This window comes from Anomalospiza imberbis, chromosome 3 (assembly GCF_031753505.1).
Source record: "Anomalospiza imberbis isolate Cuckoo-Finch-1a 21T00152 chromosome 3, ASM3175350v1, whole genome shotgun sequence".
Taxonomy (NCBI): domain Eukaryota; kingdom Metazoa; phylum Chordata; class Aves; order Passeriformes; family Viduidae; genus Anomalospiza; species Anomalospiza imberbis.
Window position 1 is genome coordinate 72,585,821 of NC_089683.1, and position 17,400 is coordinate 72,603,220.

At 38.8% G+C, this 17,400-nt stretch overlaps 1 protein-coding gene across 2 annotated transcripts in view; it reads left to right on the forward strand.

The window, feature by feature from the left end:
* The window catches only part of GALNT2 (polypeptide N-acetylgalactosaminyltransferase 2), an 89,658-nt gene extending 76,421 nt beyond the window's left edge, over positions 1 to 13,237 (forward strand). For both annotated transcript variants that reach the window (XM_068185091.1, XM_068185092.1), the window contains exons 12-16: positions 3,133 to 3,225; positions 3,418 to 3,501; positions 5,227 to 5,353; positions 9,035 to 9,154; positions 10,378 to 13,237. In XM_068185091.1, the coding sequence (XP_068041192.1) occupies positions 3,133 to 3,225; positions 3,418 to 3,501; positions 5,227 to 5,353; positions 9,035 to 9,154; positions 10,378 to 10,533 (580 nt within the window). In that variant the 3' untranslated portion in view covers positions 10,534 to 13,237. The remainder of the gene's footprint in view (positions 1 to 3,132; positions 3,226 to 3,417; positions 3,502 to 5,226; positions 5,354 to 9,034; positions 9,155 to 10,377) is intronic.
* Positions 13,238 to 17,400: the final 4,163 nt, after the last annotated feature.

Genomic DNA, 17,400 nt, shown 5'->3' on the forward strand with positions numbered 1-17,400 from the left:
TTCAAAACTGTCATAAAACTTTATTTTGTAGAAGCAGTTCCATTGTTCACTCAAAGCCAGAATACACTAAGTTATGGACATGCTTTGCTTGCTTTTCATTAATACATGATCAGCATGTGAGATGCAAATGATTATGGAGACTGATTTCAGTATATATGCCAGTCTGTTGGCAACTTGGTTCTCTATAATATTTGCCTGTCCTGTGCTATGTTTAAAAATGCATTTTCTATAGACATAAGAAATTGCAGTTTTAAAGGCTTAGATTAATATGCCTGTTAATTTTCCTGTTGGTACCCATGCATAGCAGTAGCTGAAATACTGAGCTGTTTCCTCGGTTTCTATTCTATAAAGTGATATGAACAGCATGGTCATAGTGGTTGTGACTTAATATGGATGAAAGTATTGCATGAATGTACTGAGGGCATTTTGATCAAGGCTGTATCAGTTGTAGCTGAAGAATCACTCTAGATTTTGCTTTAGAGCTTTGAACTTGGTGCTCAGGGGGCTGGAGAAGTACAAGTCTAAAGGTTCTGTGGGCTAAGAGCTGGAAATAAAATTGTTTATTTACACTTGAAGGGATGTGGAGCCCAAACTGTTTAACATGAAGCAACACAGTATGCAGATGTACTTAAATTCATAAGAATGTTCTAAGCTGCTGATATTTTTGGACTTGTGATTCACTTTAGACTGAGGAATCTACTTAGGGTGTAGTTCTTCCCTTCCATACTGGTTATGCCACCAAGGTGACTTTAATGAATTTAATATCTGCTGAAATTAAGTCACTGTCCTGTTTTATTCAGTGTAGTAGGCACTCTAGTATTTTTCTTCTTTTTTTCCCATTCCTTGAGATATGTATTTTATGCTGCAGTGAAAAATGAATAATAGTACTTATGTGAAAACAAAAGCTAGCAATGAAATGTCCTCACTGCATCACATCTCTGTTCCAACATTTATAGTGTGCATCAGGAGGATTGAAAGCTTTACCTTTTAAACTGCATTATGTAAGCTTAGAATGCAACTGGTGTAGTTTAATGAGGTTTTGAAATGACAGTGTCATAACAAGAAGTATAGTTAATAAAAGTGAATAAATGTATGAATATACTGTGTTTTCCCACTCCTGCAGCTTTTACATCTTTGGGGTGTTGCCAAAATACTGCTTTTCTTGTGCTGTAAATAGCTTTCTTGGATGTCAAACCAATATAATGGGACGCGTTAAAATCAATTTTAGCAATGAGAGAATGAGAAACCTTAGGTAGTAGGTTATTCTCGTAACACAGGTGTTAGAATACAAGTGTGTGGGACCATGGTGCTAAGAAACTTGGTGCATGGAATCTCTGCTGGCGGTGCAGTTGGGACGTGTTGGCTTATGCCATCATCTGTCTCTTGGCTGTAGGCAACTTGTTCTGGACTCTTCTATTTTAGCTGGCTAGTCAGTATGCACTGCCTTTTGGCAGCCCAAACAGGTTGGTAATTTTGGATGAGAGACCAAGAGTCCTGTTTTGTGAGAGGGGAGGCCACATCACCGCATCCTGGCTGTGTGATGTGGGCAGGGACAGGTTGTGTCCGGCAAGATTTATGTGACCAGTGTTGCCTTAACACAGCACTCCAGCGAGCCAGTGAGTCTTGCAGGCCCCAGTCTGCTCCAAGCAAAGCTGCCTGTGATATCTCAGTGCTCTGTTTCATTAACTGCACCCCATGCTGTGTTCCCCAGCACCCTGAGTTCTTTGGGACCTTGCTAGTTCAGGGAGCTCTCAGCATCTACACAGTGCCCATATTGGTGTCACACAAAGCCTGAGCTGTTCTTCATCCACGAGTATGGGCAGTGAGATACAGGCAGGCATTCTGACCTTGAAAGTGCCTTTCAAGGTCAGAGTCATTAAACCCTGGTAACCAAGAAGTTCCTGTCTCACCACCAAAATCTGTTTGGCCTGTGGACAGCCAAGCTGGTTGCTGAGCAGACAGGCTGACTGACTGACACTCATACAGGCCTGAGAGACTGCAGGTGAAGATACACTCAAGTAACTTCTAATCTGAATCTAGTAGGATTTTGCTTACAAAAAGTTAAAGGAATCTTTGCAAGAAAAAAATCAGTCCTCAAATGAGAAAATTATTCAGGTTTGTCTTGTGAAATTTTTATCCTCCATATCCTTTTTTATCAGCAACCTGCAAGCCTCCTCACTTAATTCTGATTACATTTTGTCTTTTGAATTGGAAAATCATATTAGAGAGGTTATTAGCTTACCGAGTTCACTCCAGTTGCTTTGGGTGAACTTTCTGCCAAATGTAAAATAAGCTTCAGGGCATGGCAGTTACAAATGAAATAAGACTTACTTTTCAAAACATAAAATTATGAACAATATAAGTAAATGAGTTTTACATGGAAGCCAGGGGAGGGAAAAAACCATTGGACCCTGTTGCAGTCCAAAAGGAAATTTAAAGTTACCAATTACATAAATATAGGAATTTTAGTTGTAGGTGTTTGATTGGAAGTAAAACATTTGGATTAGGGTTTTTTTCACATTTATTAGAATAATCAGTCTCTCTCAAATTTTAAAACATTTCCTCTTACCTCAGCTACAGAAGACTTGTTTGTTTCATAGCCTTAAGTATTGTAACAGCTTGTGTCTTTTCGTAACTTTGAATGCTCTACTGGTAGGAATAGGATGAAGAGTGAAAATATCTTGTCTGTGTTAGCGTATTTGTTTTCAAAAATGTATAAGACATTTTAAAATATTGCTATTTGTTAAGATTTTTGTTTCCAATTAGCTTGCTTTATCTAGGTGAGCACTCACTGACTTTGTCTTCTGTTAACTTACTGTTATAAAAAGATCAACCAAACATCTTCCATGAAGTATGCACAAAGAACTGAAAGATGTGTTAAATTCTGGATGAAAACCTGAAGCAGTGATGAGTGTGGAAAAGATATAAATTTCATTATAAATGCATTGATTTCAGTTATGTTACTCTAATGCTTTTCTATTACTTGGGTCTTTTATAGGGAGTTTGCTGCCTGACTTGAGGCAACTGACTGTGTAGTACTGGGAAGGGTTAAAATCAATCTGAGGAAAAATTGGATGGCTTAATTGCACCTAGAGAAAATATAACCCATGTGTTTCATATGATTCTCCCTAGAAATACACGCAGGGCAGCAGAAGTCTGGATGGATGAATACAAAAATTTCTATTATGCAGCAGTGCCTTCAGCCAGGAATGTACCTTATGGCAAGTAAGTTACAAGTGCTTCTTTGCCCTATTTGTTTATTCTTCATGAAATAGCACCTTTGGAGGTGAAAGCAGTGCTAAATCTGATGTTGTCTCTTTAATGTATAGTTCTACTGTTCTTGAGTTTTCTGTGTATTCCATGAAATATAGGAAGACAACAGCCTGACTCTGAAAACTCCTTTTTTTTCTCCTCTAGTATTCAAAGCCGAATGGAGCTCAGAAAGAGACTTAGCTGCAAACCCTTTAAGTGGTATCTTGAAAATGTTTATCCTGAGTTACGGTGAGTTTTGGCTGAACAGAGTTCATGTGGAGTTTTCTTTTTTGCCCTCCCCAGAAATCATGTAAAGGATGTGTTTCACTTTTCTGTGAATTCAATGCTTCATGCAGGTTTATTTGCTTTTTTAATTAGTTCTGTTCCTAAAGAATAATTTTTCCCTACTTAGCTGCTTTTTCTATTTACGGCAACTACAGCTGCAGTGTTTTAGAGAACAGTGTCCAAAGGACTGAACTTACCTGAGCTTAAAGTTAGTCTCCTACACAAGCCATTTGCTCAAAAGCACATATTCTGTATCCTGTTGTCATCCCTTTAAAGCTTTTGCCTATGCCTAAGCACATGCCTAGTTCAGTGAGGAGACTGAATCTCATTGTGTTACAAATGATGACATTCAGCAGACAAGAGGGCCTTGTGTGTTTGGCAGACAAGGGTAGATGTCTAAGGCTCTGAGAAGCTGAGTCTCCTACTCCTTGTCTCCTTTTCTCTTGTCACTGAATAATCACTGACTTCTGGGAAGGGAGAAGTGAGGGATGACACTGCTAACAGTTTTTGTAATGTGAATACATCCTAGCTAATGAGAAATCCTCAAAGAGAAATCCTTTTTGAAAGGTTAGAAAGATTTTGGTTAAATAATCCATTAAGAAATATGTTGGTCAGATCTGAGCCCACTAACTAGTCTGACTAGCCTGTCAACCTAATATTGGTGGTCTAGTGGTGTAAGATACGATGTGTATCTTGTAAGAATCCTTGAGGTTTTTTTCCTGGGGCCACTTCATGTCAGTGTTGCCAGGTAACTACTAGTGACAGACAGGCTTGAGATGCAAAAGCAGCACTGGCTATTACAGCCCCAGTGAAACATTTGCAAAACCATACCTACTAATGAGTCTCATAAACCAGGATGATACCGAGGAAGTAAGTTTTCCTTCATTTTCTCTTAAAAGTAACAGAGGATATTTGGTTTTGTTTAATCGATGAGAAAAAATGTCTCTCCTGGAAAGTGTGCTACCGTAAGCATTACTTACACGTAATGTTGTCTTGTTCTGTCATCCCTCATGTGCTCATTCTGCTGGGTTTAATTATTATACTCATATTATAGTCTGAAGTTTTTAAAGGCTCTGATATGCCCTTGTTTTACTGTTCAATGTGAACACATGGGCTCTACCCATAACTTTGCTGAATGGACTTGCCTAGGTGTTTCCATGCTAGGAGTGTACTTTATGTGCAACCATTAGACAATAGATATCAGAAAAACTTGGATTTTTTTTTTCAAATTCCTAACCCCTTTTTTAACATTTCAGTAAAAACAGTCTGAGAAACATGTAGATTGTCCTATTTCTGCCACAAGCTATGTTGCCTGAAAAGACAAAAGGACTTGATGAGCTAATTGATAACATTAAGCTTTGAGTCACTTTAAATGATAAGTAATCTTTAATTTGATTTTTGTGCCAAGTTTGCATGTTCATCCTCCTCCTCTGGTACAAGTCTTCTGGTACTGTGTGTATGCTTGCAAGTTTACTCATGCTTGATCAAGTAATGATTAGATAATTGCCTCCCCTCAAAAGATGATTGAGATTTCCAGATGAGAGTCATCACTTGTCCTTAACCTCTCATCTTAAAAATACACTGAGTATTTTTACAAACAAGGAGTTAAAAAAAAAAACCAAAAACCAAGAAAAACCTCCCAAACAAACCCCGAACTGAATCAAGCAGATATTTCTGGTTTTGTTTTAGGGTACCTGATCATCAAGATATAGCCTTTGGGGCTTTGCAGCAGGGTAGCAATTGCCTTGACACTTTGGGCCATTTTGCAGATGGTGTTGTTGGAGTTTATGAATGTCATAATGCCGGGGGAAACCAGGTCTGTATGCCATTAATTTTGTTTTCTACAGTAAGTCTTAAACAAAAGAAAGTGAAGCTAAACTTTTAAACTCAAGCAGTTACTGTGTATTGGTGAGAGAAAGATGAATCCAAACCAGCACATCAGTTGTTGTTACAGATGGGCTAAAAAGCTTCTCCCTCAAATATAATTTTGCGTTTTTAGGATTAGAACCTGAGCCCAGAGATTCATTCAGTGAGCATCACGTTATCCCCTTCCTTTGTCACTATTAATATTTGCTTTTGGCACTAGAGCTTCCTTCCCAGGGGTTTTGTACTTGCATAGAAAGCTTTTTTTCAATGAAATGGTGTGTTTGATTTTTTTGGGGGCAATTTTTAATTACGAAGATATTTGTGTTGCATTAAGCATATGTCCTAAGATCAGCAAAATAAAAGAATGATTTGCTGTGCTGCACTGTTAGTCATTTATGGTTTGCAATAATGGAGAGTAAAAAAAATATGTCATAAATCCCCATTTGGCTCTTCTAGAAAGCAGCAATGCCTAAATGTTCACTCACAGTAAGGGGAGTGTTTTAACAAATCCTTTCTAATCCTATTCCTAAACTAATTGTAAATGTGTCAGATCTTTAAATGAGAGCATTAATTATTTCAAAGAATCTGTTTATGCAATTGTGACTTATTTATCATTCATGAAATACACACAGAGGTTCTCACTGCTTTGTGTGCTGCTTTGTCACTAAATCCTTGTCAGATTAAACCTGACTTTAAATCAAATGTAATATTAATGTGTCAAGTACAGCTGTTAAAATAGAAGGCTGACCAATTAAAAACTACACTTGAATGAGTGTCAGAAGTTTGTTCTAATTTAAATTAGAAGTGGAGAAACCTAAAACAAGATGAAGCCTAAAATGAAGTCATTTCCTGGAAGATGTATCATGACAATTCATTTAAATCAACATGTGAGAAATGCCTCCTTTTCCTGTCATTAAAGAGAATTTATCTGGGGAGGCTTCTTCAATTACCTTTATGAAAGTACCCTCATCTTTTCAGAAACCACAGTGGGGTTTTTGGGAGAAAGGGTAGATGTGTCACAAGTGCCTTGGAGCAGAAATCTTAAAATTTTCTGCTGATGTTGTTTGTTCTTTGTAGATACACAGTTATCTTCCTCTTTCAAACTCTTCTTCCCTGAAGCTGACCCTCTTCTTCCTATGTATGTGGTTTTTTCTGTGGCACTGACCTTGACAAACCACTATGCACTTGCTCTGAATAAATACCTTTGAGAGGATGTTCAGACAGGTTAAGAGGCAGAATGGGTCAAAACCAAGTTTTATGTGCAAGCAGAACTCATAGGGTTGAAAAGAAATAACAGCGTGGGAGGAGAGGGATAGGGAACAAACCACAGTCTTTAGATCTGTACTTCGTGTTTTGCACCTTATTCTTATCGGGAGGTTTTTTAGGGAGTTAAGGGCACTCGGATATTATAGGCTGTGGCAATCTCTATAACTTGAAGAGTGTACTCTGTCTTGTGTTCAACACAACTTAAAATGCAAAACCTAAGTAAAAATGAGATTTCTGCCCCCTTTTCCCCTGCTCTCCCCTCCTCCAGGTTGGTAGAACTCAGTGGTAGTTGTGCACCTCCAGAGGGCTGAGATGTGCTTGTGGTGTTCTTGACAATATGCAAATATGCAGGGTTGTGATAAAGAGCTAAAGGTAAAACCAAATGTACTTAGGTTCAAGGGGAAGATTTCAGGTTAGTTTATCTACTAACTTTTTTATTTCTGATTTGACACAGATTTTCTCAGATATTTAAATTTTTGCATAAAGCTATCCAATTTCCAGCCTGTGCCCTGAGCATATACAGTGCTTGCAATTATTCTTCTCCTCTAGTGTAGTGGAACTTGTTCCATCTTATCTCCATTTCAGTCATAGTTACTGATCAGTGGAGGAAAGTATCTGTACACTGTCTCGTAACATGAAGGGGCATCATGTAGATGTTTCCAGCAACAGAGCTTGGAACTTTCATGAAGCAGCTGTACTGTGACTTTTAAATATGTGAACTTCTTAATTTCTGTTGTGGCTGGGGCTCATACAGCCTTTTGATGAAAGGGTGAAGATGTATAAAGGCAATAATTTCAAGGCTCTAATTCTGACTACAGAGTTCTCAGATGCAAGTTTTACTACATCCCTGGTAGTATTTTCAACTGTCATTTGTCAATATAAATCTTACCAGGGAAGAGTTCGGGGCCATTTGTAATTCCTGATAAGCTCTGAAAAGAACTTGCTTAATTCTTTCAGTTGTGGCTAAAAAAAGTGGCTATTAATATTTTATTATATATTAATGGTTCTTGTTGACATCTTACAAACTGGACAGAACTGAGGAGGCAAGTAATTTCGCTGTCATCTGAGTTTAACATACTGAGAGTAAAAGGAGAAGTTATCAGCTTAGGAGTTTGGAAGACAAATAAAGGGATACACAGATTTGTCCTGGCTTTGCTTTGTTTTCCACATTTGTCATCATTCTGGTACTTGCAGAATATAGTACTCATCCAGTGGCTTGGGACCTGTATGATTGTGATTACTTGTAATCTCTTGGGTTGAAAATTCAGGCAGTGTTCTGAGCATCTTTTCCCAAAGAGATTTAATAATTTTAAAATCTGCCGAGTTTCAAAGTAATTATACATTCATTTTATTTCTGAAACACTGATTACATGCAAAATAACATTTAAATGTTATTTAACATACAGGCTTGGCCCTCTATGTCTAAGGTTTTGTATTATACAACTCTAAATCCTCTTTAGTTGCTCAAGAGAAGCTAATAATGCCATTTAAAGTAGTTTATAAGCATGATTTGGATCATTAGCCTGGCTTTAATCAAGTGGCTTCTTTCCTCAAAGGATAGTTAGACAAATGGAGACCAATGTGGACCCTGGAGACCGAACTTTAAAGGAGAGAGGCATATGGAGAGAGTCTGAACATCAGTGCAAGATCAGGCTCTGTGTGAAAAGATGCTGAGATCAAACAAGCTGGGCAGCAGTACATACAGAACAACTTCTCTTTGCTCTCTATTTAAGAGTGGCATATTTAAATACATTTAACAGAGATTCTGTTGTACATCATGCCTTGGATGGGGGGAACATTCTCTCTATCCCTTTTGTGTATTGCTTTCTGGTGGTCTTCATTGTATTAAGAGCTGCTGTTTCCTCACTGTGGTCCACATGCTTTCTTCAGTGTGTGGGCAGGGTGGCCAGTGATGTGCAGACCAAGTTTTTAGGGGTTTTATGTATATAATTATATATATATATATATATATATATATATATGTATATTTACAAATGTAAAAATCCTTCCACAGAGAAGAAAGGGAAAAGTTTAATACACACACACATACAAAAACAAATACCTAACTAAATAAGCATTTGGAGGAATATCTTCCACGAGGCCCTGTGTGACTGCCCGCAGCAGCTGGGTAAAGCCAGCAGAGGGAGCAAACAGCAAGCTCAGTCCTGAGCTGATGTGGGGACACTGAAGCAATTCGAATTACTGTTTGAAAAGGACTTTTCATCTCCTGCCCTGTGGGAAACAATGAACTGTTCTAATGCTCGTACATAGCTATTTGCAGGATTTTAACCTGTGCTGTATATGCAGAGGTAGCACGTGTTAACATACACTATTTTGTACATTTTTTGTTTCTTCCTTTTTGTAGGAATGGGCCTTAACAAAGGACAAGTCAGTGAAACACATGGATTTGTGCCTTACTGTTGTGGACAGAGCTCCTGGTTCACTAATAAAACTTCAGGGCTGTAGGGAAAACGACAGCAGACAGGTTAGTATGTAATGACTGCACTCTGCAAACAGTGGGGAAAACAAGGATGGTGAATAAGCAATGCACTGGTGATCTGTCATATCTTCTATAGGCTTTACTTTTACTGTTGTTTGTGTGTGAAGCTAGGATTCATGATGTCAGAAAGGCAGAGTAGGCTTTATCCCAACAGAGACTTATGTAAAAGTTTCACCCATTGATGTGTAAAAGTGTTTAACTGCCTCCTGTGTCTTCTGAAAGAGTTTGTATATTCCACAGTGTCTTTTTGAAAGGTCTCACTCAGTGAAGTTAGAATATTATGTATTCTGTTTCTCAGAAGAATGTGGTTTGGCTCTCCTTCTTTTCAGTTGTGGTCTGTTTATACCAGCACTAGAAATCCTTAAAATCATTTTTATCAATGCAGCATTGTAACTTCATCTATTTCCCATGCCTGAGGAAAATCACATTTGTAGAGTCATGCCATCTTTTTGATCTAGTCATAGAACAACTCACTTCTTTCTGCTCAGTCATCAGTTCTGATCATCTGCCAGCTTCCTTGCTTCTGTATCTCCATTTGTGAAGACAGATAACTGAAACATTGTTTATTGATGAAGGAAGGAATTTTCTTGCCACTCTTCAGAGAAGGAAACTAAGGAAGCAAGACTTTCTTGATAAGGTTTACAGGCATAAATTGGTAGACATACAAGAGAAACCACACCCCCTCATTTTTTTTTTAAATCCTGTATTTGGGATTTATTCTGTCCTTGACATCATCTTGGTCAAAGAACTTTTGACATCACAGATTGCTTATATTCTGTAGAACTGAAAGGTGTCTGACAAATTTCTGGATTTCTGTAGAGTTGTCTATAGTGAATGTGCTTCTTGCTTCTCTATGCTCAGTATTGTAGAGGTATGTGGATGGATTTTGATTCTCATTTTTTTCTTCAGACCAAAGGTGTCACACAGGTAGCAGGGTGGAACAGTGTATTTGAGAAATTCTGAACTAGAGGGAAATGTGTTGGTGTATTCTGTGTCTTGCAGTGTTAGCAGAAAGAACAGCTGTTTTGGCAAGGCTTGCCAGAACTTACATACTCATACTCAAGAATCATCTAAACTGTTCCCATTATTGCAGTTTGTACACATTTCCGGGCACAAGCCAGGGAAGCTTATGAAGACTTCAAAGGACATGATGTAGAATTCTTCCTTTTCCTGCTTTTCCAGGTCAATAACTGTATTTTCTCTTCCAGAAATGGGAACAAATTGAAAGCAATTCTAAACTGAGGCACGTTGGCAGCAACCTCTGTCTAGACAGCCGAAATGCCAAAAATGGCGGTCTCACTGTTGAGATCTGCAATCCTTCTTTGTCACAGCAGTGGAAATTCACACTTAATCTGCAGCAGTAGAAGGACTTACAAGCAAAATGCTGTTTCAACTGAAAAACATTGGGCAAAGTTTTGATTGAATTACTGATGTATTTCTTAAAACTTTCCACGGAACTTATATACCTCAGTATTCCACCTTTATCTGAAAGTAGAGTGCTGAAGCAGACACCAGGGATCCAGGGGACTCGGAGCACTGCAAAGATGTCACTGAGCATTACTTCACAGGAAGAAGGAATTGTGCTGCAGACTTCAGCTGTTCCTTTCTGTCTTCAGCTACTACTTGCACAGCAGATAATTAACTCTAGGAAGAACTGACGTATTGTAAACAAAAGGATCTGAAGAAACATCTATGGGGAACAGTGTGGGAGGGAGGGAGGGAGGGAAAAAATACTAGGAGAAGGTAATTTGAAAACTCCATTGGAATAGAAGTCATGGTTTGTCATTTCCAGAACCAGAAGTGTCATTTTGAAGTTTTTTTTTTCTCCTGTGTGTACTTGGTAATTTGAATATGAACTTTTCTATGATGGACTCTAAATATAAATATATGAAAGTATATATATTGTCAGCTCCCAATGATTTGTATCAGTTTTCATCATCCTATAATTATCAACAAAGTGATTGACATATGTATAACTAGAAATTGGATCGGAGTGCTAGGAGAGAGAAACTCTGAGGGTGCGGATTTTGTGCTGCTGAGTGTGATGTCCGTGCTAACACTGGATGCTTTTGCTTTGCAAACTGGATCTACTTCTTAACACTTCACCCTTGCTGGAGATCATGAAACTCAGGAGGAGAAAAAAAATAGCAGAGGAAGTCAATGCATCTGCCCAGATGATTGCTTGGATTGTTTATTCTAGCTCGGGAATTCATCACCTGTGCTCTGGATAATGCTAAACCTGTACTTTATTTTTGTGTTGATCATTTCGGTAGTACTTTGTCTTTAAAATATTTCTTCCTTTGTTACAAAATTATATAAACTGCACAGAGCTTTTGTGCAGGTGTATTGGTTCAGCAGAGTTTTATTTTGGGCCCTAATGAGGAAAAAATTGTCTCAAACTCCCCTTTTGAGTTGTAGAAATAAGTTAGAATTGAAACACCACTGACAACAGCACAAGATCTGGATTTTAATTTGCAAGGATGAGCGGCTATGTAATATCTCTGAATTGCACTTGCTTAATTTATAGGCCTACTACTAGGGAATTTTCTTCCCTTTTGTTTCTTTAAATGTAGCTTTTAAATGCATTCAGGCTTGACTCTGGGAATCAGCCTGGATACCTGCATAGCCCATGCATTTTTAACCATAGAACTTGTGCATTTTGCAGCTTCAGTCCAGCTGATGTCATTTTTATAAAACAATGCTGTCAAAGGTAACCCTAACTTTGACCTGTTCTTTCTTATGTTTGCATAGACTATATACTTTTTTATTAAAAGGAAATGCTTCAATGAGCTTTTAAAATGAGAAGGAAGGTAAAAAAGTATTAGTAAGTGAGACAGCATTGACAAAAACTAGTGCAGACATGGAATGCCAGGAAGTGGTTTTGGAAAGATGGATCTTGGGAAAATAAAAGGGTTGATCATAAGGAGATGAAAAACATCTGCTGTACTGTAGTATGCTGGTACAGTTCCCCTCTTTCTTTGTCCTGGAAGTAGAGTAGTTCCAGATTTTATTTTCCCTTGGCTGTACCTAGGCATCAGGTGTAGAGATGGTACTCTCATGAGCAAAGTGGCTTCACTGTGCCCATAGATACCTTGCGTGTCTGAAGATATGATCTGCAGGTACCTGCTTACCTTTTGGATGGGGCCCTTAAATCCAGTTTTATCCACCCATCATCATCTGACTTTTTAAAGAAATAATTAATACTTTTTTCTGCTTATCCACAATCCACTTTCTCCAAAACTTGCCTGTTTTAAAGGCCAGTGGATAAACTATTTTCAGCTTTTAGTCTCTCTCTGTAGCCTTTTAACCTAGCTGAGAACTTGAAGAACATATTTCATAAACATAGCAATAGATGCCTTCATGTTTTGGAAAACAAATGAGCTCAGCAGAAAACCAGTTGTTTGGGGCTTTGGAAAACAGAATTTAAAAGGAAGTTAAAAAATCCAACCACTCAGCTTCAACCATGAAGGTATTTCCAGTCACAGCTTTGATCTGAGGGTGGTACTAACTGAAATCAGCAGCTGCAACTCTGAATATTGACCTGCCTCTTATCTCTGAATCTGAATTGATAGTAAAAAGAAATTGAAAAAAATCCGTATTCCATTGCTTAAGTCTTTAATGACTACAATATTCATAAAGTAGGAACATCTTTTCAGTGATTCCCCATGGATGTTGTGCATAGGGGTTTTAATATAGGAGCCGTATGCTTTTCTTTGAGAGAATGGACAAGAAGTGGTATCCTTTTGTTATGTTTACATGACAGTGTGCCAAAGTTACTTACTGTGATTTTAGGGGTTTTTAATGCTGAAGAAATTCATCCATTTGAAAGATAAATTAAGAGCCCTTGAAGCAAATTGTGATGGAGTCTCCTGAGAACTTTTCTTACCGTCTTCAGAACAAGAATGGTGATACTGTTTATTTTGCAGATTTTCAAAACATAGTTTGGAAACTGTTTTTTTTCAGTTGGTTTGAAAAGTCTGCTGTACAGAGCTTGTACTTGTTCATTTTATAGATGGAAACCATCCTTGAAAATTTGTTTAACTTAAATAAAGAACGCTTTATAGATAAGTGTGTGCTGGTTAATAGAACTGAGTAAAGCCAGTAAAAGTCTGCCTGGAGCTTGTAGGTTGAAATAGTTTTCAAACACTTCATTTCACTTGGTTGCTTCATAAAGTTCCTGTTGTATAAGTGTGTATATGTGGGTGTGTATTTGTATTTATGAACAGAGATTTTGTTTGTGTTTAATACTGTAATTGTGAGGAAATTCTCTTTATTTTAGAAGCTGTGTTACACTGAGGAGATGGCTAATACTGACTGTATAGTCACCTGAAAATATATTGTCAAAGCACTCCCCCTCCTGCCCCTCTAGGCCTGAGCTTCTGGAGATTCCTGCTGTGCCCCTCTTTGCTCCCAGCAATCCCTGTGCCAGGGCCTGGTGCAGCTGAGCTCTCAGCCCCTCGGGGTGCCTGTGCTCATGGGCTCCTGTGGTCTCCCTGCTCTCTTGTGCAGGGTGGGCACTCAGGTGACTGTGCTGCACAAGATGACCCATTGTAAGTATTAAACCAAAAAATTTTTTTTTTTAGAAATAAGGGTTTTTTAGGGGGCAAACACTCCACTGTCCAGTTTAGAGAGTTTGCGAATGAACCTGCACCCGGACACCTGGGGAGGGAGCAAATTCCACTCAGGACATGCGAAAGGAGAGTTTTCCTGCATGCCAACAGGGCATGGTCTAGCATCCCCTTGGTAGAGCTGGGGTGCAAGCTAAGTGGGCTGGAGATGGGACCAAAAACCTCATGTGCAACCTTCTGTGCAGCCTCAGAGATGCCAGGTCAGCTTTTGGGGCGCATCATTCTTTCTCACTCTATGGCATACAGGGCTGGGTTCTTTGCTCCTGGTCTAAGAAACTCAAGCTTTGCAGTCAGCCTCAAGGGCAGGATCAGCCAGCAGGACCTGCAGAAGCATCTACAGGTAACAATGAAACATTTCCACTCTTTTAATTGTACTGACAGGAAGAGTTTTGCCTAACAGCCTGTGGGAAAGAAGTCAAGAGTACAAACTTTTTCAGTGTTGTAGAAGTCAGTGACTTTCAAAATCTAAATTAAATCAAGGAAATAGGTCTTTAATATTAATGGCAAAAAATAAAAAGGCCATGTCAAGCTGCAGTAAACAAAAGGAACGGTTTTCCATCTGCAGATTATATTTGAGAATTCAAATGAGGATTCTCTATCTTAAATGGCCTTTAACACCTGGGAGCTGGCAGGTGCTACCTAAATATAATTACAGTGGGCTTCTGGCAATAGAAGCTTTTAATCTAATCTAGTGTTGAATGTAGGAGTCTGTTATGTCTCTGCCTAGAGTCTTCCGTGTTTCCTGTGTGTACAGTTCTCAGTTCACTTCTTAGTGTGAGTAGCAGGACTGAATGAAACATCCAGCAAATTTTTGCATTGCTGCTGACCAAAAGCTCCCTTGTTGCCATGATACTTGAGTACATAGATCTGAAAAAGTTTCCCATTCATTTTCTGGAAATTTAGGTCATGCTTTTTAGCAGTTTTTTATGCATGGGTTTTCTCTGCTTGCTTGTCACTGTGCATAAAAGGAGATGTCTTTATACTGGTTTTATAAGGGAATATTTAAACTTTACTCTTTGTGGATTAACAAAAGCATTTAAAATCCTGATTTTTCAAAGAGATGCCTTTCTGTATTTGCAAGGAAGATAAATTTTGGAAGAGATAAAAAGGCTGTAACCTTCTTAAGTAGAGACTATTGTCTTGTTTGAAGTGGATTCTGTAGAGCACTGCCTGGTTTCATTCTGGGGTGTTACTGCCATAACCTTAGTTGTTTTGAGATGTTTAATTTTTGAACACAAATACCAACACCCACTTTGCCTTACTTAGGTTTATTTTAAATGTAGATGCTGTATGAATTTATATGGCCACGAGTGGCACACAGGCATCACCTGTATCCTCCTTCAAGCATGAAACTCAGTGAATAATTTCATAGCAATAGCTTTTTACAGATACTCTAGCAAGAGGCTTGTTCCTCTACAGAATCATTTCAAGTGAATGAAGCCACTGAAAAAAACTCTGGGATAATAAGCCATGATTACAGAATGAGCACAAATGTCAGGGTTGCAGCTTTTGGTAGTCTGCACATTTTATTTACAGCTTAGCATCCAGTAGCTATTTTAAGATCTGCTAGTAATCAAGCTTAAAAATTGGGAGTAAAGTCAGTCCACAGATGTTCTCTCTACAGCCCTCCAAGAGGTCTGAATGGGTGCAAAATACCCTTTTGATTTGGCTTGATTTCTTGCAGCACAGCAGCAGGTTGCTGCTCTGTATGCAGGAAGAGGATTCTGTTTGATTTCAAGTTCTTATTTCTACCCAGAAGATGTTTTTAATCCAAGGACTTTTTTGAGGTATTCTTAATTAAAAAGGATCTGGGAGTAGCAAATAGCTTTCTGTCAAACCTGTATTAATTAAAGGTCACCTTTGGTAGTCTGGTAAAAACAAGGTTAGAAAATTACTACGAAGGGTCTGTTGTGGTCTGGTAGTGTGCTCAGCACTTCTGTAAAATACTTTTCTCAACTTTTGTGCCACCCCTTTCCTCTGTCCAGCAGGTTGTTTTTGAAGTGACCAGGGGTAGATTCCTGGTGGCAGCTCTATGCTCAGCTGAGCCAGCCTATTTGTTGCTGCTGGCAGGGAAAGGAAAGCTGATCCTACCTCTCCTCCCTTGGGATAGTGTTTCTGCCCAGTCCATCAGACAATATGGGGAAGGCTGGCAAAAACAAACAAACAAAGAAAATAGCCAACAAGCCAAACACAGAAAGTGTTGTCACTCTTGGTAGCTGAAAGCCCTTTGAGCTATGCTTAACTAGACCATAAAATTAAGCCTTATATTTTTGTAAGAGAGACTGAGGTGAGGTCTGGTTTGCCTTCCAGTTGATATGCCTATTGTAACAATAATAATAATAACTTACGCCAAAACAGCCTCATTGCTCTGTCTAAAGCCAGCAGCACCTGTAGTATCAAGAGAGGAGGAAGAAGGGTGAGAGAGACTAAACGATTTTAAGCTTTGCATCAAGGTTTTGGTTTCAACATAAAGCCAATGTTTGACAGGGAGTTTCCTACTAGAAAGGGATATAACACTTTGGCCAAGACAGTCTGGACAAAGGAAATGCTGCACCCTGCGTGCAGTTTGGGCTTTGTGTGGCATGGAGCTCACCATACTGGTGTCAGGCTCTCTCCCAGCTGGTTTCAGAATTGTATGAAGACATTGATTTTACTTTTCCTGTTGAATGAGTTATTTGAGAGAGGGGGACATCTTTAGGTCATTGGTGAGGATCAGAGCTTCTGTCATGGGAGGAGCTTTGAAAGAAAATGAAAGAAAATACACTGTCTTTTTGGTGTCTCGGTAGAAAAGATATAAAGAAAAGTGAAGCAGAAGAGAAAGAGGTGCAAAGTGAGAGGGTGTGGAGAAGCAGATGCAGAGCTGCAGCTTAGAATGTATTTCAAAGTCAGTAATTCATAGTTTAAGGAAAAATGAGATCAGGCTATTCTATAGCATCATCTGTAACATCTTCAGCAGTGCTATTTGTCCCAACTGCTCAGCTTCAGTCTGGATGTGACCTCTGGCAAGAGCTCAGATGTAAATGGCTGGCTGAATTTTCAGAAGTTTTTAGGACAGTTAGGTTTTAAAAATAAAATTTAGGAAGTTTAAACATCTTGAGAAACAGATGAATTTGAGAATTGGGAAATCTTCAGCTGATCTAATTCTCCTTTTGCCAGCTCTTCCAATATAAGTTTGTTATAATGAATGATTGCTGCCAGGCTGAATGTCTAGCTTCAACTGCCAGCCATTTGTCTGCTGATTACGTTTAACTCCTTAAACCATTTTTTCATAGAATCAGAGCTCCTGGAATATGATTCTGTCATTTCTTTACTTTTGCCCTTAGAGCATGAGCCCTTAAACTAAAGGTGAGAAGCAAGTTTTTCAGGTCACACATTGGTACAGCTCTTCCCTGAGCTGTCCTCAAGGCTGACAGAGGGATGATGAGGGGTGAAGGTCCTCCTCTCAGCTCCAGAAAAATAGGATAGGACCCCTATGGTTGTTACTTGTGTAAGATTCCCACTGGTGCTTCTCACTCACATTGTTCTTGGGGCTTTGTAAGAAGGACAGCCAGGCAGTGCTCTGAATGATCCTGAGGGCTGTTATATCTTCCTCAGCTTCCAGCA